Source organism: Eublepharis macularius, chromosome 16 (assembly GCF_028583425.1).
Source record: "Eublepharis macularius isolate TG4126 chromosome 16, MPM_Emac_v1.0, whole genome shotgun sequence".
Classification (NCBI taxonomy): domain Eukaryota; kingdom Metazoa; phylum Chordata; class Lepidosauria; order Squamata; family Eublepharidae; genus Eublepharis; species Eublepharis macularius.
The window spans coordinates 32,677,224-32,695,201 of record NC_072805.1 but is presented as its reverse complement, the minus strand read 5'-3'; the positions used below and the strand labels follow the sequence as shown (position 1 = coordinate 32,695,201).

Genomic DNA, 17,978 nt, shown 5'->3' with positions numbered 1-17,978 from the left:
AAACGTCAATAGAAAAATAGCCCACAGTTCAAGAAGGTAAACTGATTTGCATACCCAGCAAAACACCATCAGCTCTCAGAGAGACGCGTTTCCTCTCACCTATGCCCCATGATTCCAAACTGGGGATCGACTCTTCCAGAAGCAAGACAGTTGCATAGCTAAATAGTTCCCAAGTCTAAGAAAGGCGATTTTAAAAGGCTAGCTCCATGAAAAGTGTGCAATCCGGCCCCCCGTTTCATTTTCAAAGGCATGCAGAACTGCTAGTTTTGTAGAAGCCGTACCAAATGCTGGGGGATTATGCGCTGTGATAGCTTGTCAGGCAGCACCTGAACTCTTGATATTTACGTCCCCAACAATTCTAAGTAAAGGTGCAGGTTGCAGACAAGGTGCTTTTTAGATTCTATTCCCAGCATTGCATCTTTTTTTCAAGTTGTGGGCCAACTTTAGCCCATGCAATTGAAAATCAGTTAAAGAGCATTTATTGGTGGGGGCATGGAATATAATGTACTGATGGAAGTAGGGGGTTGTTTTATTCCAGACAACAGAAGCAATTCCAAACCACAATAATTGCAATGCCTCTGTGTTCAGCAATGCTGGATCGCCCAAGTATGCTGTCTCCTGCCAATCAAGATTGTTCGGGGTCTTGCTTTCCCTTCAATTGATTCCAAAATTAGGAACTCTTTGAAGCAGTCACCAGCATAAACCATTTCAATGGGAAACCTGCTTCTTTAGAAGCTGATTTCAAAGTTTTGTGACCAAAGCAAGTTCTGACTTCTAAAGGAATTTTAACCAAACAATAACCACAGGTTTCTTTTCAAGAGTACTGAAAGCCTGACAAGTCCAAGTTTAGACACTGGCAAGCCTGTAGGATGGGACTTTAAAATTCAAAATTAATTTCAGCTGTACGTTTAGTGATCGAAACGGCACACAACACATTTGACAATATGGCAGAAACTGTGCAAAAGACATAGGCCAGGTTTATGGAGCTGCTGTGAAACAAACAAATGCAGTTGGCCTAGCACTACCATTTCCTTCCTTCCAAATATGTGCACGGAAAAATTCCAATGGAAAAGGCATCCCTGCTGGCCTCCGATACATAGAATGTTGTCTTCCTGCAACCATTATGTCCATTTCAAATCCCATCTCTTTCATTTCCTTTCTTCAAACCAAAACTCATCAAAGGCATTCAGAGCTTTTCATCCTCCATTTTGCATTAGCCGCTTTCCTCAATACACCTAAGCCCTTGATGTGCCTCTGGGTTTCCTACCATTGTCTCTTAAACACCTTGGGATGTACAAGTTTATCAAAAGTCACAATTAAAAAAAAAACCCTAAGAATTATGCCAAGACAGATTCCGTAGTCTAGACGTCATCAGGCTCAGCATGAGAATAGAGTTCACTTAGTTTTTCAAACTTTGGCCCCCACTCCTTCATATTCCCGTACACCGCATCTTCATCCCATCCGCAGGACCCGAGGGAGCTTAGACTGCTGGCCTCCGAACACTCACCTTCCGTGTAAAACACTTGCAAAGAATCACAGGGCAAAGCCTGGTGCTGTCGATCAACATTTCTTACAATGCCCGATAAGTAAGACTCAAAATCTAGGCTTGAGAAGGAGTTCCCCTTTCCAGCCACAGCGGCTTCCGGTTGCTCCTTTGGACTGAGACGAAACTCGCAGCCCAACGGACTGTGGAGGTCTGTCCGTTTCCCTTTCTTCTTATAGAGGGAGTAGGCGGGGCTGGTTTGAAGAGACATCTGGAGCTCGGCCATGTTATATGCATCCTGGAAAAAGAAAATCACACGAACACGTAACGTTGCCTTGTACTAAATCGGGCCCTTGGTCTATTAAGGAGAGTATTCTCTGCTCAGACTGGCAGCGCCTAGCCAAGGTCTCAGGCATGGGTTTTCATGTCACCTATTACCTGATCCCTTTAAATGGAGATTCTAGAACATGGGACTGTGCACACAATGCAGATGTTATACCTTGGAGCCACAGCCCTCTGCACGTAAACGAACTCAGAAGCCATACATATGAAACTGCCTTATATTAAATCAAGATTAAAACAAGCCCATCAAGAGAGCCAGCATGGTGTAGTGGTGAAGAGTGTCAGACCTAGGTTCAAATCCCCATCTGCCACAAAAGCTTGCACAGTGACCTTGAGGCAATCGCATACTCACAACCTAAACGATAAAATGGAGGTACGGAAGAAGATGTAAGCCACTATGGATCCCCGTTGGGTAAATAAATATATAAATATATTTTACAAGGTTCCACGCTGTTAAATCTTCCTGGCTTGCACCAAATATACATACGGTGCATTCAATAAACAATACGAGAGGGGGGTCTTGTATTGGATGATGCCAGGTTACAACAGTTGGGGCTCACAAACGAAGACATTCTTGTGCTGGGTAAGGCAAAGACCCTATCTACTCTTAATCTTTGTCCTCTTGACCTTGATTACAATAGTATGCTGAAATGGGCTGGTAGAGTTTGTTCAACCCGATTTCTTGGTACTTTACTTCCACGTTCCTTACCATCCTACATGAGCTATTTAATGGCTTTTCATTACGTTCAGGCATTTGCCCTAGCTCGATTGAATGCTAATTCCTCTGAAGTACTGAATGGCAGAGTTTATCATATTCCATATGCAGATCGCCTTCGTTCTTGTGGTCAGGGTAAAATTGACACCTCATCTCATAAAATATTGGAATGTCTTCCTTTTACTGTTTTTAGGAATCATTGGATTTTACCTCTTTTAATTTGTGCTCTGGTTAATAATTTCCAAGGGAAGATTCTTCCCCTACCTGATGTTAGATAGTGATCCAAATAACATTGTTGGTTGCTAAATTTCTGTCTAGCATATTTATTTTCCATTGGAAATTAATTTATTATTCTATTCATCATTGCTCAAGATCATTTGATCGTAGGAGCTCCGAAAAGGAAAGGACAAGAGGCGGGTCATCTGAACTCACAGAATGTTGCCACTGAAGGCTACTACATAATATGTGACACAAGCTGGGTCAGACATCCCCCAGCCCAACTTATGTCATACGTATCATGTAGTGTGCCACCTCCGTGAACATGGAGATCCTTTGATCTAAACACTGAGGCAACCTCTATGTGAACCACGTGGACTTATTTTGCTATTTTACAAAATCAAGGGACATGAAGTGACTGGTGTGACAAACAAACAGTCAGTGTTTCTAACCCCCACCCCACCCCTCATAATTGTAGAGGGAGTTAATCTTATTAAACACTAATAGGATTTGAATGTTTAGCTCTCTGTGTTCCACCTTGAAGTTTAATATCCCTTTAAGTGCATAAAACACATTTACGGAAATTCATCAAAGTCTTCATCCAAGTGTGAGAAGTTACGGGTATAAAATGCAAACGAGTGTAGCGGTTATATTTGAACATTTTTAACCCCTGGGAACTGAAACATTAGGGATTTGTATATTTTCCTTTAGTTCTGCTAACAGTTGAGTTAGAGGCAAGCTTTCAAATACTGTCATACCATCTGGTGATAAAAATGATTAATCTGTAAGAATATTATTTTGTTACTGATGAACTAACATTCCAAGAATTGCTGCTGAAATTCATATTCTCTAGGCGTGGAATACAAACCCCAGCATTATTTATTTATTTTATTCGATTTATACCCCGCCCTCCCCTCAAATGGGCTCAGGGCGGCTAACAACATTAAAAAAGACATAAAAATCACAAAAATGTAAAATCAACAATAATTTTTAAAGAATCATTAAAATAGTCCAGGAGCAGTAGCTTGAATACGAGCATTATGACTCTGAGGTTTTTTGCACAATTTTTTTGCCAGAGAACACCTTCGCCTCTCCCTCCCAAATCCTCCAACCCAGCATACCACCAGCAGGTACCACAGTGTGCGCTCCCACTCAGCGCAGTGATGTCACTTCTGTAAGTGATGTTATCTCACCGGCCACAAAAGCATCCCCGCGCTCTGTTTGGGGCCAATTTGAACCCCAAATTGGAGACATGCGGAGCTCGGGAGCGCTCCCATGGCCAGTATGATGACGTCACTTACAGAAGTGATGCTGCTGCGTGCATGGCGTGGTAACGTCACTTCTGGAAATGATGTCATCACACTGCCACCAGAGCGCATATGCACTTTGCATGAATGAAGATTTAAACTGGACCAAAGACAGGAAAGTGCCAGGTCCCAACCCTCCCGGTGGGAGGCTAGAGGGACCTGGCAACCCTGTCCCCAAGGTGGCAAACATTAAAGTGCTAAAAACAATTTAAAAGAACCTGTGATCATTTTAAATGTGTGTGTGTGTTTAAATGCTTGGTGTGGTACATATGAAGAGTGGGAGTGCAAGGGAGTGAGTGTCACATGTATGACTATCTGCCTTCTGGTCAGAAGTCCTGGATGTGTGCTCGCTGCAAGGAGCTCCTGGTTCTCAGGGAACGAGTACGTACCCTTGAGGCCAAGGTGGCTGACCTGGAGAAGCGGAGACAGTTAGATAGGCACGAGGACAAGATTCTCAGGGACAGGATAGATGTGTCCCACTCTAAAAATGGCAGCGTTCTTGTTGTCAAGGAGAATGAGGATCTTGTGGAATCAGGGCACCGTACTGAGGATAAGGGGAACATGCCCTCAGAAGGGACCTCTTCTTCAGTTGGTGAGCAGGTTTCCTTTCGCATCAAGGAACCATCCCTGGGTGGGGCGGGAGGGAGGCTCTTGGTAGTTGGTGATTCGATCCTTAGACAAGTAGATAGCTGGGTGGCACAACCGCGTTCTGACCGTATGGTGACTTGCCTGCCTGGTGCGAAGGTAGCGGACATTACGCGTGTTATAGATAGGCTGGTAGATAGTGCTGGGGAAGAGTCAGCGGTCGTGGTCCATGTTGGAACCAACGATGTTGGGAAATGCAGTCGTGAGGTCTTGGAACAAAAATTTAGGCTGTTAGGCAGGAGACTCAAGGCCAGGACCTCCAAGGTAGCCTTCTCAGAAGTGCTACCTGTTCCACGCGCAGGGCCAGAGAGACAAACGCAGATCAGGAGTCTCAATGCGTGGATGAGACGATGGTGTAGGGAGGAAGGGTTCAAGTTTGTTAGGCACTGGGATTCTTTTTGGGACAAGCGGGAGCTGTACAAGAGAGACGGTCTCCACTTGTCCCGAGAAGGAACCCGGCTGCTGGCACTTAAAATCAAAAAGGTGGCAGAGCAGTTTTTAAACTAAATGCTAGGGGAAAGCCGACAAGAGATAAAGTGTCTCTGGTTCAGGATGGTTCATCTCAGAGAGATGAAGGGCTAGGTATAACACTTCTACAGGGAGATAGATTAGAGTTGTCAACTGAGATGGAGACAAACAGTGCAGATGACCTAACTACGTCTCGAGGCAAAGTGTGCCGGGGAAGTTACAGGTGTTTATATACAAATGCTAGAAGTGTCCGAGGTAAAATTGGGGAGCTGGAATGTTTAGTGTTGGGCGAATCCATAGACATTGTGGGCATATCAGAAACTTGGTGGGATGAGGAAAATCAGTGGGACACGGTGATTCCTGGATATAAATTATATCGGAAGGATAGGGAGGGAAGGGTTGGTGGTGGGGTGGCTCTATATGTCAGAGAAGGTATACATTCCAGTAAGATTGAGAAGGTAACTGAATTAGATTCGCTTCTGGAAATGCTATGGGTTGAAATTACGGGCCCAAATGGAAACTTAACTGTGGGAGTTTGTTATCGCCCTCCAGATCAGAAAATAGAGGAGGATTATAAAATGATGACAGGATTAAAGATGGCTGCTAAACAAAAAAACTGTGTTGTAATGGGTGATTTTAACTACCCACACATTGACTGGGCCAATGGGTGTTCGAATCGGGGGAGAGAAAGTGAGTTTCTAGACTGTCTCAATGACTGTGCTATGGAACAGATGGTTACAGAACCTACTAGGGGAGAGGTGATCCTGGATTTGGTCCTCAGTAATGCTGAAGACCTGGTGAGAGATGTAAATGTGATTGCACCACTTGGGAACAGTGACCATAATGTTATTGAGTACAACATATGTATAAATAGGAAATTGCCAAATAAGACCAACACAGCCATGTTTAACTTCAAAAGGGGTAACTTTTCTGAGATGAGGGGGTACGTGAAGAAGAAACTGAAAGGGAAAGTAAAAAAGGTCAAAACACTTGGGGAATCTTGGAGTCTATTTAAAACTACAATCCTGGAAGCTCAAATTAAATATATACCGCTGGTTAGGAAAGGCACAAATAGGTTTAGGAAAAGGCCAGCATGGTTAACAAGCAATGTAATAGAAGCTGTAAAAGGTAAAAAGGATTCTTTTAGGCAGTGGAAAACTAGTCGGAGTGAGGTTGATAAAAAGGAGCATAAGCTGTGGCAAAAAAAGTGCAAGTCTGTGATCAGACAGGCAAAAAGGGAATATGAGGAGCATATTGCAAAGAACATAAAGAAAAACAATAAACAATTCTTTAAATATATTAGAAGTAGGAAACCAGCTAGGGAGGCAGTGGGGCCCTTGGATGACCAAGGCGTAAAAGGATTACTAAAGGGTGATAGGGAAATGGCCGAGAAGCTGAATGCGTTCTTTGCTTCTGTCTTCACTGTGGAAGATAAGAAGTGCATGCCCACTCCGGAAGCACTGACTTTGGGAGGGGTTTTGAAAGACCTGAGTCACACTGAGGTGACGAGAGAGGAGGTTATGCGACTGCTAGATAATTTAAAAACTGATAAATCACCGGGCCCAGATGGCATACATCCAAGAGTTCTGAAAGAACTCAAGTGTGAACTTGTAGATCTCCTCACAAAAATATGTAATCTGTCATTAAACTCTGCATCTGTTCCTGAGGACTGGAAGGTAGCTAATGTTGTCCCCATCTTTAAAAAAGGTTCCAGGGGAGATCCGGGAAATTACAGGCCAGTCAGCCTGACGTCAATACCGGGTAAGTTGGTGGAAACTATTATCAAAAATAAAATTAGTGGGCACATTGATGACCAAAAGCTGATGAGGAAAACTCAGCATGGGTTCTGTAAGGGAAGATCTTGTCTCACCAATCTGTTAGAGTTCTTTGAGGGAGTGAACAAACAAGTGGACAAGGGAGACCCGATAGATATTGTTTATCTTGACTTCCAGAAAGCTTTTGACAAAGTTCCTCATCAAAGGCTCCTAAGTAAGCTCAGTAGCTATGGGATAAAGGGCCAAGTCCTCTTGTGGATCGAAAACTGGCTAATTAATAGGAAACAGAGAGTGAGTATAAACGGGCACTTCTCACAGTGGAGGGTGGTGAGCAGTGGGGTGCCACAGGGGTCGGTATTGGGTCCAATGCTTTTTAACTTGTTTATTAATGATTTGGAATTGGGATTAAGCAGTGAAGTGGCTAAATTTGCAGATGACACGAAATTGTTCAGGGTGGTGAAAGCCAGAGAGGATTGTGAGGCACTCCAAAGGGATCTGTCGAGGCTAGAAGAGTGGGCATCCATGTGGCAAATGAGGTTCAATGTAGCCAAGTGCAAAGTAATGCACATTGGAACCAAAAATCCAAAATATAAATACAAGTTGATGGGGTCTGAACTGGCGGAGACTGACCAAGAGAGAGATCTTGGAGTCATGATAGATAACTCACTAAAAACGTCAGCACAGTGTGCGACTGCCATAAAAAAAGCTAATGCTATGCTAGGGGTTATTAGGAAAGGGATTGAAAACAAATCAGCCGGTATCATAATGCCTCTGTATAAATCGATGGTGAGGCCTCATTTGGAGTACTGTGTACAGTTCTGGTCGCCACACCTTAAAAAAGATATCATAGCACTGGAAAAAGTACAGAGAAGGGCAACTAAAATGATTAAAGGGTTGGAACACTTTCCCTATGAGGAAAGATTGAGGCGCTTGGGGCTCTTTAGCCTGGAGAAAAGACGACTGAGGGGAGACATGATAGAGGTTTACAAGATAATGCACGGGTTAGAGAAGGTAGAGAAAGATGTGTTTTTCTCCCTTTCTCACAATACAAGAACTCGTGGGCACTCTATGAAATTATTGAGCAGTCGGGTTAGAACAGATAGAAGAAAATACTACTTTACACAAAGGGTGATAAACACATGGAATTCGTTGCCACAGGAGGTGGTGGCAGCTACAAGCATTGCCAGCTTCAAGAGGGGACTGGACAAATATATGGAGCAGAGGTCCATCAGTGGCTATTAGCCACAGGAGATAGATGGTATTCTCTTTGTGGGGAGGTGGTGCTCTGTTGTCTTGGTGCTGGAAGGAAGGCAGTGGGAGGGCATCTGGTGTCCTGGCCTCACTGACAGTCCTTTAGATGGCACTGGATTTCTAGCCACTGTGTGTGACAGAATGTTGGACTGGATGGGCCACTGGCCTGATCCAACATGGCTTTGCTTATGTTGCTTATGTTCTTATGAGATGATTGGTTGATGACTCAGAGTGTGGGCGGAGTGAACTGAGCAGAGAGAGAACATTCAGTCTGGGCGATGCAGGCATGCTGTGTGCAGCCTGAGGGTGTCTATGTATTTCTGAGAGAAACATTCAGTCTGGGCAAAGCAGGCAACCTGTGTGGAAGCCTGAGGGGATTCTCATTCTAGTTCAGTTAGGCAACCTGTGTGGAAGCCTGAGGGGATTCTCATTCTAGTTCAGTTAGGCAACCTGTGTGGAAGCCTGAGAGGATTCTCATTCTAGTTCAGTTAGGCAACCTGTGTGGAAGCCTGAGAGGATTCTCATTCTAGTTCAGTTAGGCAACCTGTGTGGAAGCCTGAGAGGATTCTCATTCTAGTTCAGTTAGGCAACCTGTGTGGAAGCCTGGGATTCTCATTCTAGTTCAGTTAGGCAACCTGTGTGGAAGCCTGAGAGGATTCTCATTCAAGTTCATTTAGGCAACCTGTGTGGAAGCCTGAGGGGATTCTCATTCTAGTTCAGTTAGGCAACCTGTGTAGAAGCCTGAACTGTGTGTGTCTGAAAGAACATTCATCCTACTTTCTGGTTTTGACAAGCAAACTGTGTGTGCACCTGAGAGAGGAAGTTTGTTTATATCTGTGTGACTGAGCCTATGAAGAGAAACTTTAAGAACTGATAACTATCTTTGAAACTATCAGGCTTAATTAACAGTATGAAACCGATATGCTTAAGTTTTGTTTTGTTTTTAATCCCAGAGTACTTGTCATTCCTCTATATCCCATTCCTATCCTCAGGGCCACATAGCCCCATGAAGGAGCCTGATGCTTGGGCATGTTATTAAAGAGGAAATTTAAATTTACTATTTTGGAATATAATTCCTGGTGGCAGCAACCTACCCAGTGGGTGTAAGAGAAAGGTTAAAGGAAAAATCTAACTGTGAAAGAAAGGGGATCATAACAGAACCATTTAAAACAACTTTCATTTAAAGCAACACTTAAGGAAGTGTAAAAAAAAATAAACACACACAAATATACAACGCAAAAAACAGGGAGCCAATGACAGCTATTGGAGATATATCAGGAGTTATGGCACCATGCCTTTAAGACAAAGCAACACTATTTTAGGCACTTTTCTGCTTTCCCTCTGAAGAAATACAATCAGTGTCTAGCAGTAGGGTCAAAGCACACAAGAACATAAGCAGACTGTTGTCTGTCTAGCCTACAGGTTCCGGCCACCACCTACCCTTGCACACTCCGCACTGGTGAAAGGAGGTTCTTACCTGATCCTGTTCTCCACCCCCTTCTTCGTTATAGTTGAGAATGTTTTCTCGAATGTCCTCCAGGTCATCGTGGCAGGTGGTGACGTGGTAGACTCCCCCATTCATACTTTTGTGGCTCTTCCATCGAGTCCACAGGAAAACACCACTGAACAGAACTGCATAAAATCATGGACAGAAGCAAGACTGACATTTGGAAAACACCCTACATGTAATGATTGACACATACAGTACGCTCTCGGCTTCCCTGTTGGCATATCACCATGTGCAAAGCAGCCCCTAATGTCCACCTATTGAATGACTCAGGTACGTTCACATGGAGGCTCTAATGTTTGAATTGATTCCCAAGTGTTTTCAAAAGCTACATTTTTCGTCCTTAGATAGTTTTAAGACCCAAATCAGTACTATCTCAGTCAAACCAATGGAATCCCACCACTTTAAGTGTGCACAGATTCAGATCTTAAGACAACTGAATAAATGCAGCAACTGTTTTTGCAGTGCCTTAAGCTTTCCTTTTGTTGGTCCTATTAATAACAGTAAATCAGCTAGAAGGGTAGTATTAATCCAAAGAAGGGAGAAGATGGATGAAGCCTTTTCTCAGTCACATTTTGCAATCCTAAAACCACTTCCTTGGAAGAAAAATTCCATTAAATCATTAGCACTTACTTAAATACATGTTTAAGGTCAGCATGTTACGAGCCAGTATTTATTTGTTATATTTTTATCTTGCCACAGCTGGCTCCTGAAGTGGCTTATAGGAATTTAAAACAAAATATAAATGAAAATTTAAATAGTATTTTTTTAAAAAATCTACCAGTCATGTACCTTGACCTGGATAGTCCAGGTGAGCCTGATCTTGTCAGATCTCAGAAGCTAAGCAGGGTCTGCCTTGGTTAGTAATTGGATGGGAGACCTCCAGTGAAGACCAGGGTTGCAGAGGCAGGCAATGGCAAACTACCTCTCTTAGTCTCTTGCCATGAAAACCCCACCAGGGGTTGCCATAAGTCAGCTATGACTTGAGGGCACTCTCCACTACCAGCAGCCTTGTATAAACTTACTGGAGGGTCTGTGCACATCACCTCCCACCCTGGTTCCCTTTTGGATAAAATAGCAATTGTGATGACCTACCTCGCATGGTTGTCATGGGAGATCAATGGCATGAAGATGGCAAAGCACTTTACCAGCTAAAAATGATACACAGTTGAAAGATGGCACAAATGGAGAAAAAAAATAAGGACACTGATTCTATAAAATCTCTATCAGCCACGTTTAGCTCACAATAGCAATACACTATATTATAATGCATTGTCCTTGTAGGGATGAAACTTGCCACGAATCGCAAATGTGTAGGAGAGGGGTGCAAAAATGGTGATAAAAGGGGTTGGGGAAACTCTGACACACAAACTGGCATGCCTGTTCTCCATCTTTCTTTCCTGAAAACTTCGAACCAGATCGTCCTGCACAATGATGTCAGCTCACAGGACCCCAACAGATGCAATCACTCGCTCGCTTGCTCGATCTCAAGGGAGGGAGAAATCAAACAAACATGAGTTCTATGCAAGGGGTACCTTTGCTGAGTGCCCACATAATTCAGTGAGATGCACAGGGAAGGGAAACAGAGACAACATACATCAGGAACAAAAGGAGAGGGAAGATTCATTCCCCCATGGTCTACTCAAAGGAGGAAGGAAAGGTATGCATAGGAATTAGCCAGGAAGAATTAACCCATCATTTACCAGTCTTAATTCAAGGTTCTGAGCCTTTTGTGGCAGTGGCCCCTATCTCCACCTCTCTGCTTATGGCTCCCCCATCTGGTCAGGGCCTTCTGCAGTGGCCCCCGACATTATGGAATCACCTGCCTGAAGAGGTCAGGAAAGCTCCCACTCTCCTGGCTTTCCACAAATGATGCAACTGAAATTATTCAGGAAGGTTTTTTCCACTCGGGTAATAGGGCTGTGCTGAAGGAACTGGTGCTGAGAGATGGATGGTTTGATAAAGGGACGGGGACTGTAGGCTATACTACTGGATAATGTCTGTGGATGCAGCTATGATCTTACTAGGTAAGGTTTCCATGTCGTTTAATAGCTCACGTCAGATTACTTGTTTTGTTCAGTAATCTTACATTGCTGTATTCCTGTAGTTGAGCTGTATGCGTCTTTTCAAATTTCTGCCATGCATACCTGATTGTACCATTCATTGATTGTCCCCAGCTGTTGATGGCACGGACTTACACTGTGTAATCCACCTTGGGTCTCAGTGAGAAAAGCATACTACAAATAAATAAATAAGTATGAAGAGTACAAAGAGACAAGGGAAATCAAGAGGAGCGACTTCAGATTATTCCAAAAGGACTTTCAGGTGCGAAGTTCTGATCTAAGTTCATGATTTTGCATATGGCTGGGAGGATGTGATCTTCTATACAGTGGCTGTTTAACTTAGAGGGAAATTTCCCACCAGGCCACTGCCCTGGGGGGGGGGGGGGTCGGCACTGCTTGGCGGGAGCAGGGTAACCCAAACTCTAGCAATTTCAGAGCCCCTCTATAGGTCACCTGGCTTACATCCATCAGCAGCCTCTCCATGCACTGCCATCAACGTGTAGTATCATACAAAGGGTGAGTTGATTCTGACTCTTCTTGGTGCCTTTTCAGTACTGTCTTTTTCCAATGCAGAGGTTACACGGCTTGGCCTCCCCTGGGGCTATTTCTACTTCCCAGCCCACTCCTCCTTGTGGAGAGGCCCCTGCTTTGGTGTGGATAGTGCCCCAAACATAGCCTTCGTTTGTTTTACACGAAACGGATATCACAAGGAACGAACAAATCATGAAAAATAAGAGAAGCTATGAACATAATATTAACAGGAGAAGAAAGTGGTGCATGACACATTTTAATAGAAAAATTAATCAGGCACAGGGTTTTATTGTTGCTTTTTTAACTACGTGGCTTCCATAATGGAGCTGAAGTTTAAGCGATGGCAACAATCAACTATCCGCTGCAACAGAGAACAAACTTCGGAGCTCACTGCAATGTGTCACCTTCACTGGTTAAGATTTTTTTTTAAAGTTGCCTTGGAATCCATTCTTACAAAATTGTATCAATAAAATCAGCAGAAAATGAGCTGTTTTTTCCCACAAAGCCTTCGTTCTTAAGTAAATGAGCATTTTCCTGATCCTTCTTCCCAGAAACTATAATCCAGAATTATTCTCGGTCCACTCTCAATCAAAATGCAATCATGCTGTGCAATCAGTTGACTCACAAAAATAAATCCCGCAGAGCACAATAAGACTTATTCCCAAGAAGAAGCACTTGAGTCAAAGCTTCAGGCTATGATCCTAAGCACTCTTGCTGAATTCCAAAAGGAACCTTTGGTAACTAGACCAAAGTATGTTTAAAGGATGCAATCCTATGCACTCTTATTTGGCAGTAAGTTCTCCCGAACTCAGCATGAGTTATTTTCAGCCAAACATGCGGAGAGAATCAAGTAGTAAGACTGAAATCCCATCTTGGGACCCCGCCAATGGAATGACCTGAGGAATCCCTTTTGTAGAAAAAACATTGAAATAGAATATCTGGTTCTGAGATACATGTTTCTAAAAGAAATATCCTGTATAAAATTTCTCTATACCCCTATCTAGAGCACTGGAGCACAACCAAACTGCTAGTTTGCTCACCCATAACAGGAATATCTATTAAGGGTACCTTCAGTTGAGGCAGATGTCCATTTGTGAGAGGGTCTTTTCAGTGGTGGCCCTGAGTCTGTGAAACGCACCTTCCCAGCTCTCTGCCTGGCACTCGAACTTTTCAGTTTCGGCACCAGACCACTACGTTTCTGGTCTTTGGTTCATTTTCTTCCATTGCTGTGAACTTCCTATTACTGTTGTTACATATTATATACTGACCTTGCTTGTCTTTTTAAAGTATTCTCTGACTTTATTTACTGAATTGCAATTTTATCCATTTTGTCCTTAACCCAGCGGCTGAGAGGCACAGTATAAATCTTAGAAACGAATAAATAAAATCAGAAGATCTAGTTGCCCTTCAGATGCTCTCCCAGCTGGGAGTCTCCTCTGGAGGAGTATCTATCTGCCACATGGATGGGAAAAAATTTAGATAACTCAGCCACAGCGATGAGGCCAACTGTGTCTTTTCCGTGCAGCTAAAACGACATCTAAAAAGCACCACGTTCAGGGTTTAAAGTCTCCAAGGGTAGAGAGTTTTGTTTCACGTACACTGCTCCTGGCACGAAAGCAGCACTCTGCAGATTACTAAAATCACCTCTTTGAAACAAGAGAAACACGGTGCTGGATATAGCTTTGCTTTTCTGGCCAAGGACAATTCTCACTAGAGGGACTCTTCTGATACCGCCCATCAGAAAGAGCTGGTGGATACAGGCTCTGCATCTAGATGCATACTTTAATGTGCATCAAACCAAACAGAGACTTAAATCAAACGTTCACAAGTTTTATCAGAAGAAAGCACATCAACATACCAGCCTCTAGGTACGGATGGGACCATTCATGACCCAGTTAAAAACAGTCTTTTTCTTGCCTCTTACTGTATCCTAAATGTCATGCCCAGAATTAGAAACTTGGGGAAGCAAAGCTTAGTTCCCCCATAATCTAACTGCAGCATAGTTTAATCTCATGTTTAATATTTAGAACTGAAACATTTACCAAACTGCCTACAAACTCTGTTCTGAAAGTAATTCTGACCTAGTTAGATGTATCTGTTGTCTCATGTTTGCACAGCAAACATACTCGTGCAACAGACTTTCAAACGCTAGGATGATTGATACCATACTCTTCCTACCCCCCAACCAACCAATTAATTCCCCAAGCCTTCTTGCAAAATCACTAGTAGACTGACTTCAAAAGAGCACAGTAAAAAAAAAGATCAGAATAGAGATGAGATACGTTAAAGGAGGTCTTGATTTTACAGAACCTTTTCAGCTCCAGGTGTGGAATTTAATTAAAGGTTCCAAATGAATGAAAACTTTAAATATTAAGTGAAAATGGAAGAGTTGGCTAAGACCTAACCTGAGGTTTTTAAAGACAAAACCATCAAACAGGGTTCATGCTTGCATTAGCAAGCATGTTGATGCATGCTTTCCCAGCAATCTCCCTAGCAGATAAGAGAAACCACTGTGATCCAGGGGGGGAAATCTGGATTTCAGACAATCTAAAGTAGTGTCGTGGCTGGCGTGCCAGACTGGGAAAACCTGAGTTCATCCTCCTTGAAGCTCACTGTTGTCATCTTGGGACAATCACTGTCTCAGACCAAACTGCCTTACTCAATGTGAAGATAAACGAGGGAGGAAGAACCCATGTATGTGTCCCTGAGTTTAGTAGGAAAAAAACAGGATTTAGAAAACAGAGAAACCTGGACTCTATCCCTTATGCTCTCTCAGTTTTCTCATCTGTACAATGGGAACAATACATTTCATAGGACTGATGTGAAGATAAAGCAGACTGTAAAGCACCTTGCAAACTAAACGTGCTATATAATAAATACAAGCAATAATGAATTTGCTGTAAAGAACTGATTCATGATAAACAAACCAGAAACAGTACACTAGAGAAAGGAGAGAATTTTTTGTCTTCCTCCAAATTGTTTTGTTTAGGGTGAGAAATCTATTTCGTGGACGGAATGCACTCTGAGAGCCAGGTCTCTCTGTACCGCTTTCTCCCTTTCTGCTGTCACAGAGAAGGCACACTCAACTTTTGCATCCTGAACCAGCTCTCGGCAAGGGAATGTAAAACGCCAGCGAACGCAAAACCCCAAAAGGGTCTTCCTTCCAGGATGAATTGAATGCGGATGGCAGACAAAAGATTGAAGTGATGAGAAAACAAAGACTGAAGGAGAAAACAATGAAGGCAACATTCAGCAGAAGATTTCACAGCAAGGTGACATGGTATGGACCAAGGACCACGTACTAGGATTTGCTTATGTCTCATCACCAAAGATAGAACAAAACGTAGTTGCCGTAACTACCTAGGAGGGCCAGAAAACAAATGCAGATGGCAAACATGGAACTAAAGCTCAGCCCAGCATCCTTGGTGAAGATCGCCAACGTGATTTCACAGTTGCGGCCGGTGTAGCCATCGGGGCAGTGGCATCGGAACTTGCTTGCAGACTGGGAGACACAGGTGCCGAAGTTGCAGGGTCTCTGAGCGCATGCGGTATAAATGCAATGCCGGCCAGTGGCGTTCTCCACCAACATGTGTCCTGGTGGGCAACTGAGACAGAAAGGCAAAAGAAACAACTCAGCATTCACCATCACGCTGTCGGCCCGTTCGAAATTTTGGGGTATCACAAACCCAAACAAATTTCTATCTTCATTTCGCTACAAGCAAGAGCCAATTCCAGCAGAACGCTGTTTGCTCAAAGATTATCTTCCTGAGGCCAGACTAGATTCTTGGAAAAGATTTCACCGGCAGTATTCTAATCCAGCAAATTTGAGTGCATCGCCCACAAAACAGTGTCCTGTGGTACCTTAAGACTTATTGTGGAACAAGATGTCACAAGCAAGGCTACTTCATCAGATGTTTGGAGTAAGAAGTGGAAATGTCGGGTATGAACATGGGTCAGGGATGGAAAGGAAACCATGGGACTCCCCCCGCCCCCTTCCCTGTTATGAAAAATAATCTGAATGTCATGGACAATCAGTTGCTGATCTAATGGTAGCCGTTAACCTGCAGAGGAATTTCAAAGGGAGATTAGAAAGAGAGGGTGCTGAACTGCAACTAATAACGAAGCTCAGGACAATGCATCCACCTGGATTGAATCAAGATATAGTCTTCCTTTTCACATTACCAATGCTGAATTCTCTACACCTACTATCCTCTCCGTACCCCACCCAATCCAATCATGCCTGCTATTGTCATTTACCTGCTATTGTAATTCAGCGTTTGAAACCATTCTACTCTCCAAGATATAAGGATAGATGGACTGACATTCTAGCTGTATATGAAGAAGTGAGCTGTGACTCACGCAAGCTCATCTCCTACCACAGGTGCTGCTGGACTCTTGCTCTTCTCTACTGCTACAGACAAACATGGCTACCCATCTTGATCTATCTTCATGGGAGGCCCCATAAACAGGTTATTCTCCCAGAGAAGGCCCTTCCAGCACTTCCTTCCACACAGAGGTGACAGAAGAGGAGGAAGGATTTGCCTTGGCTAGCAGAAAGGAAAGTGGGCCAGCCTGACTTTGCCTTCTCTTTGTGTGTGGTATTGGGGGTGGGGCAGAGGAAGTCTATAGAGGGGGTCACCTCCACCCCATCTGCCCTCCCTTTATTTCAGAGTAGGTGCAAGCTGGTCACCCATTGGGGGGCCAAGCAAGACTTTTTTGCCTCTGTGACTGGCACTATGTGTGTGTGGGGGAGGTCACTTACTAAACTCTGAAATGGTACCAGGAAATCCACCGGTTTCATATTATCCCATGACAGCAGTAGCACTGTGGGAAAAGTTGCTTGCGCGGTATGCAGTACAGCTCAAATGAGCATCCTGAGGTGTTATTCTGTACGCTGAAGGGACATCAGTCCCTGCATTGTCCTGGGACAGAAACACCTTGAGAAGTGACCTTAATCTTGACTCAACCACCCCACCGCTAGGGAGAAAGGACATGGCACACTCCCTCAAGCACTACAAAGGCTTTGCAAGAAGAAGCCTGAGCCATATGATGGCTAAAGGATTGGAGCCAGGGCAGCCTTGCCTGTAAAATCAAGGACGCACAAACTCTTCTGCATCCCACCAATTGCCAGCACCACAACTAGGTCTGGAAAGGCGTTGGCCTGCTGGTGCCTCCTTGACCAACATAAATAAATAAACCTGGCCCTTTAATTATCCCATCTGAAGGTTAAAAAAAGGTAAAGGTAGTCCCCTGTGCAAGCACTGAGTCATTACTGACCCATGGGGGACGTCACATCACAACGTTTTCTTGGCCAACTTAAATTTAAAGATTTGTCCGAGGTTCTCGACTTGCTCTCCGCCCCTGAGCTGAAAATCTTAGCAAAGACCTTCCACCTGAAAAACCCAAGTGCTCAAAAGCAGCAGCTCCTGGAAGAGCTCCTGAGGCTGGCAAAGCAGCGCTCCATCTTCAGCAGCAAGGCGTCGGGCATCAGAAGCATGATTCTGAAAAGGTGAAGTCCAGGCAGGGCAAGGCTGGGTGTGCGCTGACCTAACCAGCAGCCTCCAGATCAGCCACATTCCACGTCAAAATCAGATGCTGCTAATGAAACGCGTGTGTAAAGTGTAAAGTTTTAAAATTTGCACCATTTATTCTGTTTCTGGGTTTTTTTCCCCCAC

General features: G+C 43.8%; 1 protein-coding gene across 1 annotated transcript in view; it reads right to left on the bottom strand.

Annotated features, from left to right (window-relative positions):
* Positions 1 to 1,361: 1,361 nt before the first annotated feature.
* LOC129343883 (neural-cadherin-like) overlaps positions 1,362 to 17,978 on the bottom strand; it is a 95,843-nt gene continuing 79,226 nt past the window's right edge. Inside the window, exons 31-33 of the mRNA XM_055000266.1 lie at positions 15,664 to 15,908; positions 9,680 to 9,834; positions 1,362 to 1,781 (exon numbers count right to left, since the gene is read on the bottom strand). Coding sequence (XP_054856241.1) covers positions 1,362 to 1,781; positions 9,680 to 9,834; positions 15,664 to 15,908 — 820 coding nt within the window. The remainder of the gene's footprint in view (positions 1,782 to 9,679; positions 9,835 to 15,663; positions 15,909 to 17,978) is intronic.